The sequence below is a fragment of the Rhinatrema bivittatum genome, chromosome 4 (genome assembly GCF_901001135.1).
Source record: "Rhinatrema bivittatum chromosome 4, aRhiBiv1.1, whole genome shotgun sequence".
NCBI classification, from domain to species: Eukaryota; Metazoa; Chordata; class Amphibia; order Gymnophiona; family Rhinatrematidae; genus Rhinatrema; species Rhinatrema bivittatum.
In genome coordinates, this window is record NC_042618.1 from 20,971,649 (window position 1) to 20,988,017 (window position 16,369).

At 45.7% G+C, this 16,369-nt stretch overlaps 1 protein-coding gene across 1 annotated transcript in view; it reads right to left on the reverse strand.

Moving 5' to 3' along the window:
- The window catches only part of TRIP11 (thyroid hormone receptor interactor 11), a 146,689-nt gene that overhangs the window by 55,348 nt on the left and 74,972 nt on the right, over positions 1 to 16,369 (reverse strand). The window contains exons 10-11 of the mRNA XM_029597808.1: positions 16,050 to 16,262; positions 12,306 to 15,299 (exon numbers count right to left, since the gene is read on the reverse strand). Coding sequence (XP_029453668.1) covers positions 12,306 to 15,299; positions 16,050 to 16,262 — 3,207 coding nt within the window. The remainder of the gene's footprint in view (positions 1 to 12,305; positions 15,300 to 16,049; positions 16,263 to 16,369) is intronic.

The following is a 16,369-nucleotide window of genomic DNA, read 5'->3' on the forward strand; positions in this document are numbered from 1 at the left end:
TTATCAGTTCCAAGCCTTGCCCTGCGGGCTGGCTACTACGCCCAGAACGTTCACCAAGATACTGGTGGTGGTGGCGGCTCAGCTGCGGTGGGAAGGGTTCCTGGTACATCTGTACTTGGACGACTGGCTGATTCAGGCAAAAATCAGAAGAGAGTTGCCGGTTGGCTATACATGGTGTGCTCCAGTTGTTGCAGGCTTTGGGGTGAGTAGTCAACTTCACCAAGAGTTGTCTGATTCCCTCCCAGTCTTTGGAGGTCCTGGGGGCTCTGTTCGACATGCAGCAGGGCAGAGTGTTCCTCATGGAAGATCGCATTGTCAAGCTACAAGGCCAAATTCAAGTCTTATTGTCCAAACAACCCCCACGAGTCTGGGATTATTTGCGGGTCTTGGGTTCCATGACATCTACTCTGGAATTGGTCCCGTGGGCCTTTGCTCAGATGCACCCTTTACAGTCAGCTTTGCTTTCTCGGTGGAACCTGGTCTCTGAGCTCTTCCACCTGCTTCTGCCGTTGACCAATCTCGTGAGATCCAGTCTGGACTGGTGGCTCTGCTGAGAACTTGAGCCGCGGAGTTCCCATGGAGGTTCCCGAGTGGACAATAATTACCACGTATGCCAGTCTCACCGATTGGGGAGCAGTGTGTCTCCGGAAGTTAGTGCAGGGGTAATGGTCTCCAGAGGAATTTCGGTGGTCGATCAATTGGCTGGAGACCAGAGCGGTGCACTTAGCGTTGCAATCCTTCCTTCCGATCCTCCGCGGGAGGACAGTCTGGATCCTGTCCGACAATGCGACCATAGTGGCTTATATCAATCGCCAAGGAGGGACCAAAAGTCAGGCTGTGGCGGTGGAGGCTCAACAATTAATCAGTTGGGCAGAGCAGCATTTAATCAGCATAGTGGTGTCCCACATTGCGGGAGTCGACAACGTCCAGGCGGATTTTCTCAGCCGTCATCGTCTTAATCCAGGCAAATGGGAGCTCGATGAGGAGGCCTTTCAGTCCATCTGCAACAGGTGGGGCACACCCAGGATGGATTTAATGGCGACATTCCAGAATGCCAAGGCACCCCGCTTCTTCAGTTGCCAGCGAGAGACAGGAGCGGAGGGGTTAGATGCTCTAGTTCCTTCCCTGGCCTGCAAACATCCTACTTTATGTGTTTCCACCTTGGCCTCTGATTGGCAAGGTGCTCAGGTGAGTGGAGCTGCATCCGTCCGACATGATCAGAGTGGCCACGGCACCCCTGGTTTGCGGATCTGGTCAACCTGACTGTGGACGGACCACTGCGATTTCCAAACCTCCCGAATCTTCTCCATCAGGGACCCGTCTGTTTCGACCAGGCAGATCGCTTTTGTCTAGCGGCATGGCTTTTGAGAGGCAGCGTCTGAGAGGCAAGGGCTATTCAGATGCCGTGGTGGCTACGCTCTTAAGATCTCACAAGACGTCCACTTCTCTGTGTTATGTCCGGGATTGGAAAGTCTTCGAGTCCTGATGCATGGAGCATAAGGTTGCTCCAACTCAGGTGTCTGTTTCAGATATTCTGTGTTTCCTGCAAGATGGGCTAAGCCAAAGAATTTTCTTGTAGTTCCTTGAAAGTACAGGTGGCAGCTCTTGGATATTTGCGCGGCACCATACAAGGGTTGACATTAGCGGCGCATCCAGATGTGGCTCGTTTTCTTCGGGGGGGGGGGGGGGGGGGGGGGGGGGCAAGCATTTGTGTCCGCCAGTACGGTCTCCTTGTCCTTCGTGGAGTCTAAATTTGGTCCTTACAGCCTTGTATTCTGCACCCTTTGAGCCGTTGAAGAGGGCGACGTTAAAAGAGCTTACCTTAAAAGCGGTTTCTCTGGTGGCTATTGTGTCGGCTTGTAGGGTATCTGAGCTCCAGGCGCTATCTTGCAGGGAGCCGTTCTTAAGGATTTCGGATTCGGGAATATCGTTGTGGACGGTTCCGTCTTTTCTCCCAAAGATGGTTTCCTCGTTCCATTTGAATCAATCAGTGGAACTTCCATCTTTCTCAGACCTGGACCGTTCGGATCCTCTTTCTAAAGATTTGAGGAAGCTGGATGTTCGCAGAACCTTACTGCATTATTTGGAAGTCACAAACAGTTTTTGAGTCTCGGATCATCTGTTTGTGCTGTGGAATTGCCCACTGGCTGAAAGAAACTATATCTTTAGCATATTTATTTATTTATTTATTTGAAGAGTTTTATATACCGTTATTCGGGAAGCCATCATAACGGTTTACAAAGTGAATAAAATTTTTTAACAAAGAGGTTTTGAGATATCATAACATGTTGTAATTACAATAATAAACATAACCAAATAAGTCTCTGAAGATATAAGGTTGAATGTGGAGAGGGGTTAGTTAGGTTGAGAATTAAGGTTATGAATTCATTTGAGAGTTGGTCTGTGTAGATGACTGGGGATCCATGAAGAGTTTACGAAACAGTAAAGTTTTTAGGTCTTTTTTGAAGGTTTTTATATTGTGTTGAGATCTTAGATCTTCCAGTAGAGTGTTCCAAAGGGGAGGCAATGGAGAAGGCTCTCTCTCTCTTGTTGTTGATAGATGAGCATCTTTGATAGTGGGGATTAATAAGAGGTTTGAATTGCTGGATCGTAGGTTTCTTGAGGAGTTTTGAAGAGTTATGTTAAGGGTGTTAAGTCCTTGATGATCATTGTTAAGGACTTTATGGAGGATAGTCATAATTTGTAAGCGATTCGTGCAGTGATAGGGAGCCAGTGAAGAGAGGACAAGATGGGCGTAATATGGTCATTTCTTTTTGTTCCAGTTAGGACTCTAGCAGCAGAGTTTTGAAGTATTTGTAGTGGTTTGAGGGATGAGAAGGGTATACCTATTAGTAGGGTGTTACAATAATCAAAGGTGGAGAAGATAAGTATTTGAAGTACAGTTCTGAAATCATCAGTGTTGAGAAATGGTTTTAAATGTCTTAGGGTTAGGAGTCTGTGGTAGCCTTCTTTGGTTTTGTTAGATATGTGGTTCTTAAACGACAAATCTTTGTCGATGATAATTCCGAGGTTCCTGGAGTGGGAGGTAGGGATTATAGTTGTCATATGTTTGTCAGGAATTATCAGGGGTGGAGGAGCTGGGTTCTGTTTTTTATCCATCAATATAATTTCGGTTTTGTCAAAATTGATTATGAGTTTTAGGGAATTTAGGAGATGTTTGATAGAGATTAGTAGATCTGAGGTTTTTCTGTAGGTGTCTTCAATTGATTTTTTTATGGGGATCAAAAGTTGTATGTCATCAGCATATAGGAAATGTGTTATTTTGTTTTTTTTGAGAAGTTGGCAGAGGGGGAGGAGGTATATGTTGAAAAGGGTGGCAGATAATGCAGATCCCTGGGGGACGCCAGTGTTGAGGTTGATCATTTTTGATGGGTTGTTGTTGATTATTACCTGGTAGGTTCGGTCAGAGAGATAAGAGGAGAACCATTGTAGTGTGGTGCCTGTTAATCCAATTTGTGAAAGTCATTCTAACAGTATCTTGTGGTTTACTGTGTCGAAGGCGGCTGAGAGGTCGAGGAGTATGAGGAGGAATTTTTCTCCTTTGTCAAAGCCTCTTAGAATGATGTCATTTAGTGTTTATTTGTTGCAGGGTAGACCTTTACCGGTAGGTCTTAGAGCTCATTCTACCTGCTCCCAGGCAGCGTCTTGGACGGAATGTTAGCAGGTTCACCACAAGAGATTTGCATGCGGGGCTACGTGGAAGTCTTTGCATACTTTTGCGAGGCATTACAGGCTGGATGTCCAGGCTCCTGGTTCTGGAAGATTTGGAGAAGATGTGCTCAGAGCAGGCCTCTCCGGATCCCATCCCAGGTAAGAAGAGCTCTGGTACATCCCAGGAGTCTGGGCTGATCCGGGTACGTACAGGGAAAGGAAAATTGGTTCTTACCTGATAATTTTCGTTCCTATAGTGCCACGGATCAGTCCAGGGTCCCACCCGTTTATGGCATACAGGAAATGGAGAGTCCGCTCGTTCGCAGTTTGCTGTTAATTCTGGTCTGCAGACCAATAATACATACCTTGCTGTATGGGTTCTGCTCCCATTTGGGATTAGTGTTCCATTTCGGGTTCTAGGTTACTGTATATCGTTAGTTTGGTTTTCAACCATTCTGCTTTGTGACTGAGTACTACTGACGGACTGTGGGTGGAACCTCAGGGTATAGGGCAGAGTCTGTCAAAACCTCTTTGTCTGTATCTGCTGGAGGGGAGGCAAAACCCAGGAGTCTGGACTGCTCCGTGGTACTACAGGAACGAAAATCATCAGGTAAGAACCAATTTTCCTTTATCTGTAGTTACAGGATGTAAAATGGATATTATTAGGGATGCCACAGAACACATGCAGCTTTTTACTTTTTTTTTCTTTTAAGGCCCGGCTCACCATCTTCTCTGCTTGAGTTTCCAGCTGAATCAGAATCTGTCCCATTCAAACTGACTGCTGGGTGTGGAGAGGGATTTCCCTGACTAGGACCATCTGCCTCCCACTGTATTTCAGCCACAGTGGCAACAGACTGTACTTTGAATCCCACGCACAAGTGTGGCTAATTCCTGCAGGGGAATCAACCCAGGTCCCTGGCTGGCGCCCTGCTGGTATAGCATAACATTGATTGAATACAGAAAATTCTGTCCTATCTGCTAAAAGCTAAAGTCCCATGGAATTAAATGGGTTGTTGCTACTGCCTGTTAGGATAAGTGGATGGCACTGTACAGGTAAGAAATACAATATTACTGAACAATTTTAAATGAGCACAGATTTAATTCTTACTCAACCCTAAAATCTGGTAATTTGGAATCTGAATAACCTAAGAAAACAAGAATTATCATTAGCTAAAGCAGGATTCACTTCCAGGTACTATGCACATAAATCTCTCCTATGCATATTCATCTAGGATAGCCCAAAAACTAGACTCATTTGTGGCTCGAGGACAGAGTTGCTTACCTGTAACAGGTGTTCTCTGAGGACAGCAGGATATTAGTCCTCACACATGGGTGACATCATCAGATGGTATTATGATGCGGAAACCTTGTGTCAAAATTTCTAGAACTCTGACTAGACACACTGAACATGACCAGCACGCCCTATACCACGCGTCCACGTAGGGTCCCAACTCCAGTCCTGTAACAGAGGTTTTATTAAAATAAAAAAATGAGAAACCCAACTCCACAGGGTGGTGGCTGGGTTTCGTGAGGACTAACATCTTGCTGTCCTCAGAGAACACCTGTTACAGGTAAGCAACTCTGCTTTCTCCGTTGACAAGCAAGATGGTAGTCCTCATACATGGGTGAATCCCTAGCTACAGTCTGCTCCCCAATATAAAAAGGAGCCAATGGACACCTAACCAGGTGCCAACAAGCACACCACCACCAGTGCTATTGGTAACAGAGGGGGAGACAGCCTGAACCCAAACAAGTCCTAGGCAGGAGAGAGTTGGGTTCTACATCTCAAACAGTTTCCGAAAGACAGACCGGCTGAATCTACTGTCACGTCGAACATCCCTATCCAGAGAGTAATGAGATGTGAATGTGTAGAAGGAACTCTGTTGCAGCATTGCAGATCTCCTCTATTGGAATTGCTTGCAAGTAGGCCACCGACGCTGTCATGGCTCTGACAGAATGAGCCTTAACATGGCCACCAAGATGCAGTCTCGCCTGGGCATAACAGAAGGAGATGCAATCTGCTAGCCAATTGGATAGTGTCTGTTTAGCAATAGCAACACCTAACCTATTCCTATCAAAAGAAATAAAAGTTGGATGGACTATCTATGGGCTTCTGTCCACTCCAGATAGAAGGCTAAGGCTTGCTTGGAGTCCAAACTGTGCACTGCTTGTTCGCCTTGGTGCGAATGGGGCCTGGGAAAGAATGTTGGAATAACTGCCTGGTTAAGATGAAAGTCTGGCACCACCTTAGGCAGGAAGTTAGGGTGCATATGCAAGACCACATTGTTATGATAAAACTTAATGTAAGGTAGATAAGTCACTAAGGCCTGGAGCTCGCTGACCGCCACCAAAAATATGACCTTCCAGCTCAAGTACATCAGGTCACAGATGTGCAGTGGCTCAAACGGTGCTTTCATCAGCTGAACTAACACCACACTGAGGTCCCAAGACACAGCGGGAGGCTTCAATTGGAGCAGACCCCACATAAAACGTACAACTATAGACTGTACAGAGATGGGTGTACCATCTACACCTTGGTGGTATGCACCAATTGCACTGAGATGAATTCTAATGGAGTTGGTCTTTAAGCCAGTTTCCGATGTGCGTAGAAGGTAGTCAAGCAGTTTTTATGTGGGGCAGGAGAACGGATCTAGGGCCTTCTGCTCACATCACACAGAAAATCTCCTCCACTTCAATCCATAGGACTTTCAATTGGAAGGCTTTCTAGAAGCCACCAGGATCTGAAACACATCCTCTGAAAGATCAAGCAGCTGTAGAATTAACCTCTCAACATCCAGGCTGTGAGTGACAGGGCCTGGAGGCTGGGATGCCGCAGCCTGCCTTTATCTTGCGTGATGAGATCTGGGGAAGTTTCCAGACTGATCAGTCTCTGGATGGACAACTCTTGGAGGAGTGGAAATCAGACCTATCTCGGCCAATGAGGGGCTGTGAGAATCATAGTCCCCCTGTCCTCTTGAAGCTTCAAGAGTCTTCACCACTAAGGGAATCTGAGGAATCACAAACAGAAGACTCTTGCCCCAATGACGGGCAAGGACGTCAGAGGTTATTTTGCCTTTTGACCTGTACTGGAAACAGAACTGAGGTACCTTCCTGTTGCAGGGGGACGCAAACAAATCTACATCTGGGCTCCCCCAGAGGCGGAATGTCAAATTTGCTACCCCCTGGTCCCGGGACCGCTCGTGGGGTCTGAAGGCTAGACTAGGCCTGACTGCTACCACGTTCTCCATCCCAACCAGGTACATGGCCCTGAGCATCATCCCATGAGAAATGGTCCACGAACAGATCTAAACTGCTTCCTGACATAGGAGGTACGATCCCAAGCCTTCCTGCTTGTTGACATACTACACGGCTAGCTGATTGTTGCTTTGGATCTGGACAACTTTGTTGGACAGCCAATCTCTGAAAGCCCATAGTGCGTACCTGATCGTCCGAAGCTCCAGGAAGTTGATTTGACAAAAGCATTCCTGAGTGGACCAGAGGCCCTGCGTGCTGAGCCCATTTACATGAGCTCCACACCCCAGGGTGGATGCATCTGTGATTAGGACAATTTGGATAGGAAGACTTTGTAAAGAGATCCCCCATTCCGGATTTGAAAGTACATACCACCAGGACAATGAATCCCAGGTTTCGGGGTGACTCTGATGCAATCCTGGAGGTTCTGAGTGGCCTGGCGCTAGTGCAACCTCTGGGTCCATTGGGCTCTACGCATATATAAACATGCCAAGGGAGTGACATGGACGGTTGTGGCCATATGGTCCAGCAGCCTCAATATGTGCCAGGTTGACATACTGGTTTTGTTGGATCTCTGCTACGATGGTTGTCAAGGTGACAGCCCTCTTGCAAGGCAGGAAAGCCTTGGCCTGAGCTGGGTCTAGCGGGGCTCCTATGAAGTCCAATTGAAGTGATGGGCTGAAATGGGACTTTGGGTAGTTGAGAACGAACCCTAGCGACTCCATCACTCGGATGGTCAAGTGCATGGACCTGGTGACTCCTGCCTGAGACATGCTCTTGGATCAGCCAATCATCCAGATACAGGAAAACATGCACTCCCAGCCTGCAGAAGTGCACCGCCACCACCACGGCCAGGCATTTTGTGAAGACTTGTGGAACTGATGTGAGCCCAAACAGGAACACCAGGTACTGGAAGTGCTGTTTTCCCACTACAAACTGGAGATAATCTCGCTATCAATGTATGCATCCTTTAGGTCAAGGGAGCATAGCCAGACCCCTTTTTGCAAAAAGGGGGATCAAGGTGCCCAGCAATGCTCCCTCCAAGGAGTGACTAGGTGTGTGCACATTTTTTTTTTTCATGTGAGCAACAATTTTTTTAAACCAATAATTTCTGGGTGCCAGTATAAGTGTTGCATTTCTGTAGCTAGTGCAAAGAAAAATTTATGTGAGTGACATACATTTCAGAGCACTGCTTACATACTCAGTTTAGAGGGAACTATGATGCCCAGAGAAACCATCTTGAACTTTTCTTAGAAACTTGTTCAAGGCCCCTAGGTCTAGGATGGGACAGAATCATCCTGTTCTCTTTGGAATCAGGAAGTACCTGGAGTAGAATCCCCACCCTCTTTGCCCTGATGGTACAGGTTCGACCACTCTGGCCATTAAGAGGGAAGAGAGCTCCACTAGTAGTCCCTCCTGATGTGCTACTGATCCTCCAAGTTGGGCATGGAGGGCAATTGGCGGGACACCCAATACATTCAATTGGTACCCTTGATGGATGGTGGACAGAACCCACTGGTCTGAGGTTATACTAAGCCACTGGTTCACAAGAACCACAGCCTGCCCCCGACCGGAGGGTCCATCATCCTGGGTATGGGCAACTGGCCTACACTCCCTATGATCCAGTCAAAACCCCATCCCCATAGTTGACTGGGCTGGGGTGCTCTCTGCTGCCTAGGACAGCCGTGGGAGCCCTGATAGTGTGGAATGGAGCGAGGGGGCGGAGGATAGTACTTCCTTTGGCAAAAGTAAAACTTCCTTGGCCCCTGTCTCGCCGGCCTCCTAGAAGAAGAGGACGGATCCGGAGTACAGGTGGAGCGTTGTTGGAGGGTTTCATTGGGGTCCCGAAGCTGGGCCACAGCATCCCTCACCCTACCTCCAAAGAGATTCTCCCCAGTACATGGCATGTCAGAGTTGTTCCTGTATCTCTAGTCAGAGATCAGAGGTCCGCAGCTATGCCATTCTGCTGGCCCCGATTTCTGTGCAGAGACTCTCGATGCAGACTAGAAAACATTGTAGGTTGCACAGACCTTGTGCTTTCCGCACTTCAGGCCCTGGTGTCCTGCTGCTGTTGAGGCAGCTACTCAGCCACCTCCTGCATTTGCTTCCAGATGACCCGCGAGTACTGGCTCAAGTAGAACCGGTAGCCAGCAATGATCCTGGCACTTTGAAATACCTTCCTCCCAAGAGCTTCCATCGCTCCATGGTCCTTTCCTGGGGGTGCTAAGGAATGAGTCCAAGAGCACTTGGCACTCTTGAGAGCAGATTCGACCACCATCGACTGGTGGGGCAGCTGATGCTTGTTGAATCCAGCAGCCTTCTGGACGAGGTAGACCCAGTCTGCCTTTTTAACAATAGCAGGCACTGTGAGGGGGTGTTCCCATATCCTCAGCAGCAATTCCTTATGGATCTCGAGTACTGGAATCACCATGATCTCCTTAGGAGGATCCACGAACTAGAGGATCTCAAGATTTTGTGCCTGGCATCCTCCTCTGTTAATAACTGAAAAGGGATAGCTTCCGCCATCACCCTCACAAAACCTGTGAAGGTTAAATCCTCACGCAGAGACTTCTTTTCCTCCTCTGTAGAAGGGTCTGAAGAGAAACCCTCTGAGGACTCCGAAACGTCATTCCCCCAGGGGTCATGGGGTTCCTCATCCTCTCTGTAAGCAAAGGGATGGGTCTCTAGGTGCTCAGCCTTTGTCTAGAGGTGCAGGCACCGGTAAAACTGGACAGGGCGGCAGGCCTCGGCAACTGCCTCTGAGAAACTGGCGACAGCCACCATATTGATAGAGGGAGGACTTAGTTCCCCAGAGATGCTGTCCCAGGAACAGATGCCAGCTGGGTCAGTAAAGCATCAATGAGCACACTGAGCTTCTCTAGAAGCGGCACCAGTTCGGTTGCTGTCGCCACAGGCCTGAAGCCCTGCAGCGCCCAGTCTACCGCTAGTTGGACTCAGTGGTTCCAGCTCCTCCTTGAATGTTGACGATGCCAAAATCAACTGGGAGGCAGGAAGGGTGGCCAGATCCTCTTTGGACCCTCGAGATGGATCACTGACTGGTATCAGTACCGGTGGAGACCGTCGCAGACCCCCGGCACCAATGGAGAACTGGCACTCCACGCCGTGAAGTCGCTTTGGGGACATCACAGCAAAAGCCGGTGCATCCCTGTGCCAGCAAGGTGCATTGATGGAGTCCGGGGTCTATGCTTCTTCAGCTTCCCTCAATGCTTGGCCCAATCCTTCCCCAGTGCCAAGACCAATGACGAGGAATCTTGGCCTGTCTGGGTAATTGCCAGGTTCTTGTGGCCTGGTTTGGCCTCTGTTGGAAACAGGATGCTGGGCTTGATGGACCCTTGGTCTGACCCAACATGGCAATTTCTTATGTTCTTATAGACAGTGGTTGGTCTCCGACACTCCTATCTGCTGATGACAACGGCTTGGTGTCCACTGGTGTGGCTCCTTGGTCCTTCGATGCCAATGCCGCCGATGCAGATGGCTCGGACATCTTCAACCCAAAGTGTTGCTCCATCTTGTTAAGTCAAAGCCAACATCCCTTTGGGGTCATCTGGGTGCATAAGCGGCAACCTTGAACATCATGCAATGCCCCCAGGCAGAAGACATCTCTCATGCGGATCCATGATGGACATGGTCCTCGGGCACTGGAGGCATTGCCAAAATTTGGACGTGGCCATGACAGACAAAAGAGCCCGAACCAAAAATGCTGGCAATGGGGCAGCAATGGCCGGTGGGCACATTTGCACCGCCGCCACAGGGAACTGACTGCAAAAGGAAACATACCCAAATTGCTAACAATCCTGACTAAGCTGCACTATGGGAAGACAACAGAGAGGGACTCAGCAATAGAACAAGGAAAAACCTGCGAAAAACGCAAGAAAAGGCAGTTTTCCACCAGGCCAAAAAACAGCCAAGATGAGCTCACTCACACTGCGAGGCTTACAGCTCTGTGGAAAAAAGAGGGACCCCATGTGTGCCTAGTCAAAGTTCTAGGCATGTTGACATAGGTTTTCCCGCAACAGGGCTCCATCTGATGCCACCCATGTGTGAGGACTACCATCCTGCTTCTCCTCTGAGAATATTAGTGAATACCCCTTAGCTAAAGCATCTCTCAGCCACCTCCACCCTCCCCTTCACAAATTTTTTTTTTTTCTGTGCAGATAAAAATAAGTGAGACCTTGGGAAATTTCAAAAGCTCCCTACACTGCCCTCTTTGCCTGCTGGAAATAACTGAATTCTGGAAGCATCGTTACATACATAGTAATGACAGCAGAAAAAGACCAATTAGTCCATCCCAGTTTGCCCAGCAAGCTTCTTATGGTAGCAATTGCCACTCCATGCAGGTTACCCTCCCGTTTTATTGTTAAGGGTAGTAACTGTGTCACTTTGCAGGTTACACCCATGTTACAGTTAAGCATAGGGATAACTGCACAGAGCGGCAGATACTAAGCCTTATGGATAATCCATAAAAATTACTGCTAGCAACATTTTTACTGGTTGATGATCCTCCTTAAAAATTCAGAAAATGCCGCTTGACGTGCTTTGCTTACAGACTTGGCCAGAGAAGCAGACCCGTGCTTTACCTTATATCTGCGTTTCAGTACCCCAGATTGTAAAAGTCAGGCCCATGATGGTTGTCTGAATCCAATTCCACTTCCCATCCGCCCCCGGCCTGATACCTAAGACAGAAGGGGCCTTTTACTTTATGTGAGGGATGGGGAGAGACATGGGGATTTAGATCAGTTGCCAATGTTTGGCTCAGTATATGCGAGCTTTGAACACAATATGCATCCAGTATCAAGAGTAATTTCAATAAATAAGAATAATTTGGATAGTCTCAGCATCCTAACGCACTTTGCTATTCAATATCTCGGGAAGTTTAATGTTTCAGAGATTTATGCAACTACTTCTGGGGAGGATGATCTGGAAGCACATTTCCTGGCTCTGGGCTGCATGAAAGCTTCAAAAAGGGAAAGAGAATAATATGAAAAATATTTTAACTTCAGCAGAGGGAACTAATGCACAGGAAGAAACGTGATTCACTTGAGATCACACACAGAATCAATAAGAGATTTAAACGCATGTCCCTGGCCTTTTTCTTGTATTGCAACTAAAAGCCTTGCCAAACACGGTACCAGACCTCCTCTGTTTTATGCTACCTTTCCTTTAAGGAAAATGTTATACAGACATCAATAGCCAGAACACAGAGCTAAATGAGAATCTCAAACTTAGATCCCTTGGTAGACTAGGAAAATCATATCAGGCATAAAACTAAAATGCATTTAATTCAATATTCCCTTTGAAAGATGATCTCGTGTGATACAATAATATGTATTTAAACAGAAACAAAGACACCCTCCCCTTACCTGTTCTCTCTCTTTCAGCAGTTGCTCAAGGGCAGAAGCCTTTTCTTTCATAGCATGCGCTTCAAACTCCTTCTCTCTCAGCATCACCGAGAACTGCATATTGGTCTCCTGCAGCGCTCTGAATTCTGTTTCCTTCTCCCGGCTCATGGCCATGATTTTGTCATTTTCTTCCTTCAGTTTGCAAATGTCCAGTTCCAGGATCACAGTTCTTTCTTTAAGGTTAGTGACGGCCTGTTTTAACAGGTCATTTTCATTCACTTTGTTTCTAAGGCTGTCACTAACTGAAGTTAACTTATCACCTTTTGATTTGATTAAGAGGTCTTTTTCCCTAAGTGATTTCTGGAGAACGTCCAGTTTTTCTTTCATCTGCCTGATCTCTGAAGCACCCTCTTCTTCACCTTTTCGTTCCAGATCGGATGATGCAGCCACAGAATCTGACAGCCTCTGATTGTTTTCCTGAAGAGTTCTTATGGTTGCATCTTTTTCTTCTAACAGGTTTTTCAGCTGCTCATAGTCTCCCTGAGGTGCACTGCTTTGATCGCTTTGGCCTCTTGCAGGAACGTGGCTGCAAGATGTCGAGGCGAGCAGAACAGCAGACTCCTCTGCTGCAGGCTGTACCAGGTCAAGCTTTCCCAGGAGAAGGTCCTTGGTGCTATGCAGCTGCCCTATGCTGTGCTGAACTTGACTCAACTCCTGACTCAAGCTTTTCAACTTGGACTCATTCTGCTCATAGCCCCGAATCAAGTTATTGTAGTCAATCTGTAATTTACAATTGCTATCACTGTCAAAGGAAACTTGACCATGAAGCTTGTGGAGCTGCTCCTGAAGATGAGCAGATTCATGCTGCATGTTCTGCACCGTTGTTATCACTTGCTGCTTCCACTCCTCCATCTTCTTTACCTGTTGCTTTAGCTTATCGCGCTCCTGTAAGAGCTCCTCAAACTGATTGCTGTTAATGACCCCTGACTCACTGTTGCCCACACTGGATGTCTGCAGGACAGTCACTAAAGTTTGGCATTTTTGACGCAAGGCATCTATTTCTATGTCTCTCTCTCGAATGATACGGGACAGATTTTGAATAGTCTCTCTGAACATATCCTGGCTGCCACTCTCAGGCTTATTGGATAATTGTTGATTCTCTTCTTGTAGCTTCTGCAGGGCTGCTTCTTTGGCAGCTACAATGTCCATGATTTTATGATAATCTGTTTTTAACTGACTGTTTTCTCTCGTCTTTTCACTCAAAACTGCCAACACTTGTTCTCTTTCTGTGGCATAGGCCTGTAACTGCTGTTGTAGGTAAACAACATCCTGTACATAAGGCACAGAGGAAGCTCTCGCATGCAGAGATTTTATCTCCAGGTCTTTCTGCTGAATAATCTGCATAAGTTTGCCAACTTCAAGTTTGGACAACTGGTCAATCTGCTTTGTTAAAGTCAGGTTCTTTTCATTTAGAAGTTTGATCTCCATTTCTCTCTCTTTAATACCCTTAACCAGTTTTTCGATTTCTACTTTGGATAAGTCATGTTTTTCATTACCATTTTCTCCATTGATGGTTTGAAGTTTGGTATCCTGAAGGATGACAGAGGAATCTGTGTGAATGACCTGTTCTTCTCTTTGCAACTGTGTTTTTATCAGCTCATTTGTTTCCTGCAGAGTGCTAATTTCTTCATCTTTCTCTAAGAGGAGTTTCTCATATGTAAGAACCATCTGCTCATGCTGAGATTTAGACTCATCTATCTCCTTTTTCTGTTCCTGCAAGGTCTGTTGAAGTTGCATAATATTCTGGTTCAGATCTTCAACCGTATTTTTCTGATGTTTCAGCTCTTCTTCCCAATTATTCTTGGCTACACTTAGCTGCGATATTTCATTTTCAAGCTCAGTAATGATATCTAGAGTCTTAGGCTCCATCACTGGTTGAGATCGATTTTGTTGGTCTTTCAGACGTTCAATTTCTTCCTCAAGATGATTATTTTCTTCCTTCATGACTGCAAGACTTTTTTCCTTTTCTTCTAAGTTTTGTTTTAAAAGGTCATACTCCTTCAAAGTCTTAGTACTGTTTTCGAGCTCTTCTTGTAATTCTAAAGTTTTCTTGTTAAGTTTCTCTACAAATTTCTCTTTTTCTTTTATTAGCTCGGTCAACTGCTTCTGCCCAGCCAAACTAGAAGTCAGCATCTCCTTTGTCTCTTCATGGTCAGCTTCCATCTGCTCAATATTCCTTTTAATTGCTGCTATTTGGAAATCTTTCTCCTTGTTGAGTTTAATAAGACGCTCATGTTCCAACTGTAAAGCAGTAGTACTCAAATTGCGAGAGTTTGACAGTTCCTCAATGGTTTGTTCATACTTCTGGGCTTGCTCCATCAATCGAGTTTCAGCCTGGCTCAGCTCTGTCTCCAGTTGGCCCTTTTCCATTCTCAAAGCCTCCAGCATCATATCTCCCTCCAAGAAAATCTTATTCTTACCAACAGCAGCTTCCTGCAATTGTAGTTTTGTGTCATCATAAGCCGCCATTAGCTTTTCATTCTCATTTTTAAGATCACGGACTGTTTCTGCTAACTTCTCATTTAACTGTTTATTTTCTAAAATGTCTTTGTTTAGTTTCAAAATCTCTGCTTCTCTTTGATCTTGCTTAATTGCATTTGTTAACTCATTTCTGGCTAGGTATAGCTCTTCTTCCAGTAGTTTAAGATTTCTTTTACATTCTGTAGTTTCTTTTTTCAAATCAGAATTATAGGCCTGGGATTTCTTTAACTGATCTGTTAGATCTTTAATCTTATTTAAAAGCTGCTGCTTATTCATATGTAAATCATTTAGTGCAAATGCACTCTGGCATAGCTTCTCTTTCTGCAGCTCTAGTTCTTTATTCATTTCCATCTTCTCGGCTTCAAGTTTCAAAAATTTCTCTCTTTCACATTCCAAGTCATGTCTCGTCTGGTTGATGGTACTTTCTGCTTCAGTTCGCTGCTTTGACAGCTGCTCTTTCATTGCAATCATATGCTGAAATACATAAAACTAAATGGTGAACATTTCAAGTGACAAAGTGGCTCTAATGTTTATTTTATTGTGACTAACACAATTCGCCTCAGACAGCGAAGAAACATTTCTAATAAAATGGTATGAGGTAAAACAAATGCAATCCAGACATCATGCTTGTATATACATTTCTATTAGCAGACTAATTCAGTGTCTCGTTATGACAAGACAATTATACAGCATATCATAACATTATCATAATGGTTGTGAGATCATCACAACTTGATGTTTCTGTGAGTGAGGCAGGGGAATCCCTCTGTCTACACCACTACATACATACTTTCTGGAGTAATAAAGGACCCAAGTTACATTTAAAATTATAGTTAACAAGGAAGCCAGCCACCTTGGTCAAAGCTTAAGAGTCTGGGCCCAAATATGGACAGCAGAAGATTTGCAAGTGCGGAATCAGATGAAGCGGCATTAAACAAATCAAAACTAAAGTGCAGGACAGTCAGGCCAAAATGTCCTGATGTTTTTATATTTAAATTGTTTCTCATTTCTGCACGGGTCCCCCTTTTTTTTCCATTAAAGAGATCAGAAAAGGTAACCCAAGAGGCTTTCCAGGTGCAAACTCTTCCTTAGAGTGGGTCCACAAAGTTTGTTACAGAGTGTAATAAGGTCTCAAGTAGAATAATATTGGCAACTGCTGCCCTAGACAAATGAGAAAATTACAAAAAAAAAAATGCTACTATTGCATTGCCCCCAATCTATTACCTCAGTGGCTTCTTGATTCTGCTTATCCAGTTCCTCCAGTTCTGCTGTGAGGGTGTCTCTCTCAAGCATGCTTTCATGCAGTGTTTGTTCCATCTTTCTAAGCTCTTTATTTAGCTGGTCTAATTCTAGGTTCCTCTCTTCAGCGGATACAGTTTGAACATGATCACTCTCATGCTGAGAATTCAGATTTGCCAAGTCCTTCTGCAGTTCTTCCTTGAAACCATAAAGAAGGTGAAAAGAAAATGAAAACATGGATCGCACAGCTGAATAACTTACCTTTTTCATGAAGTCATTTGTAACATTTAAATGTAAAAAACAAA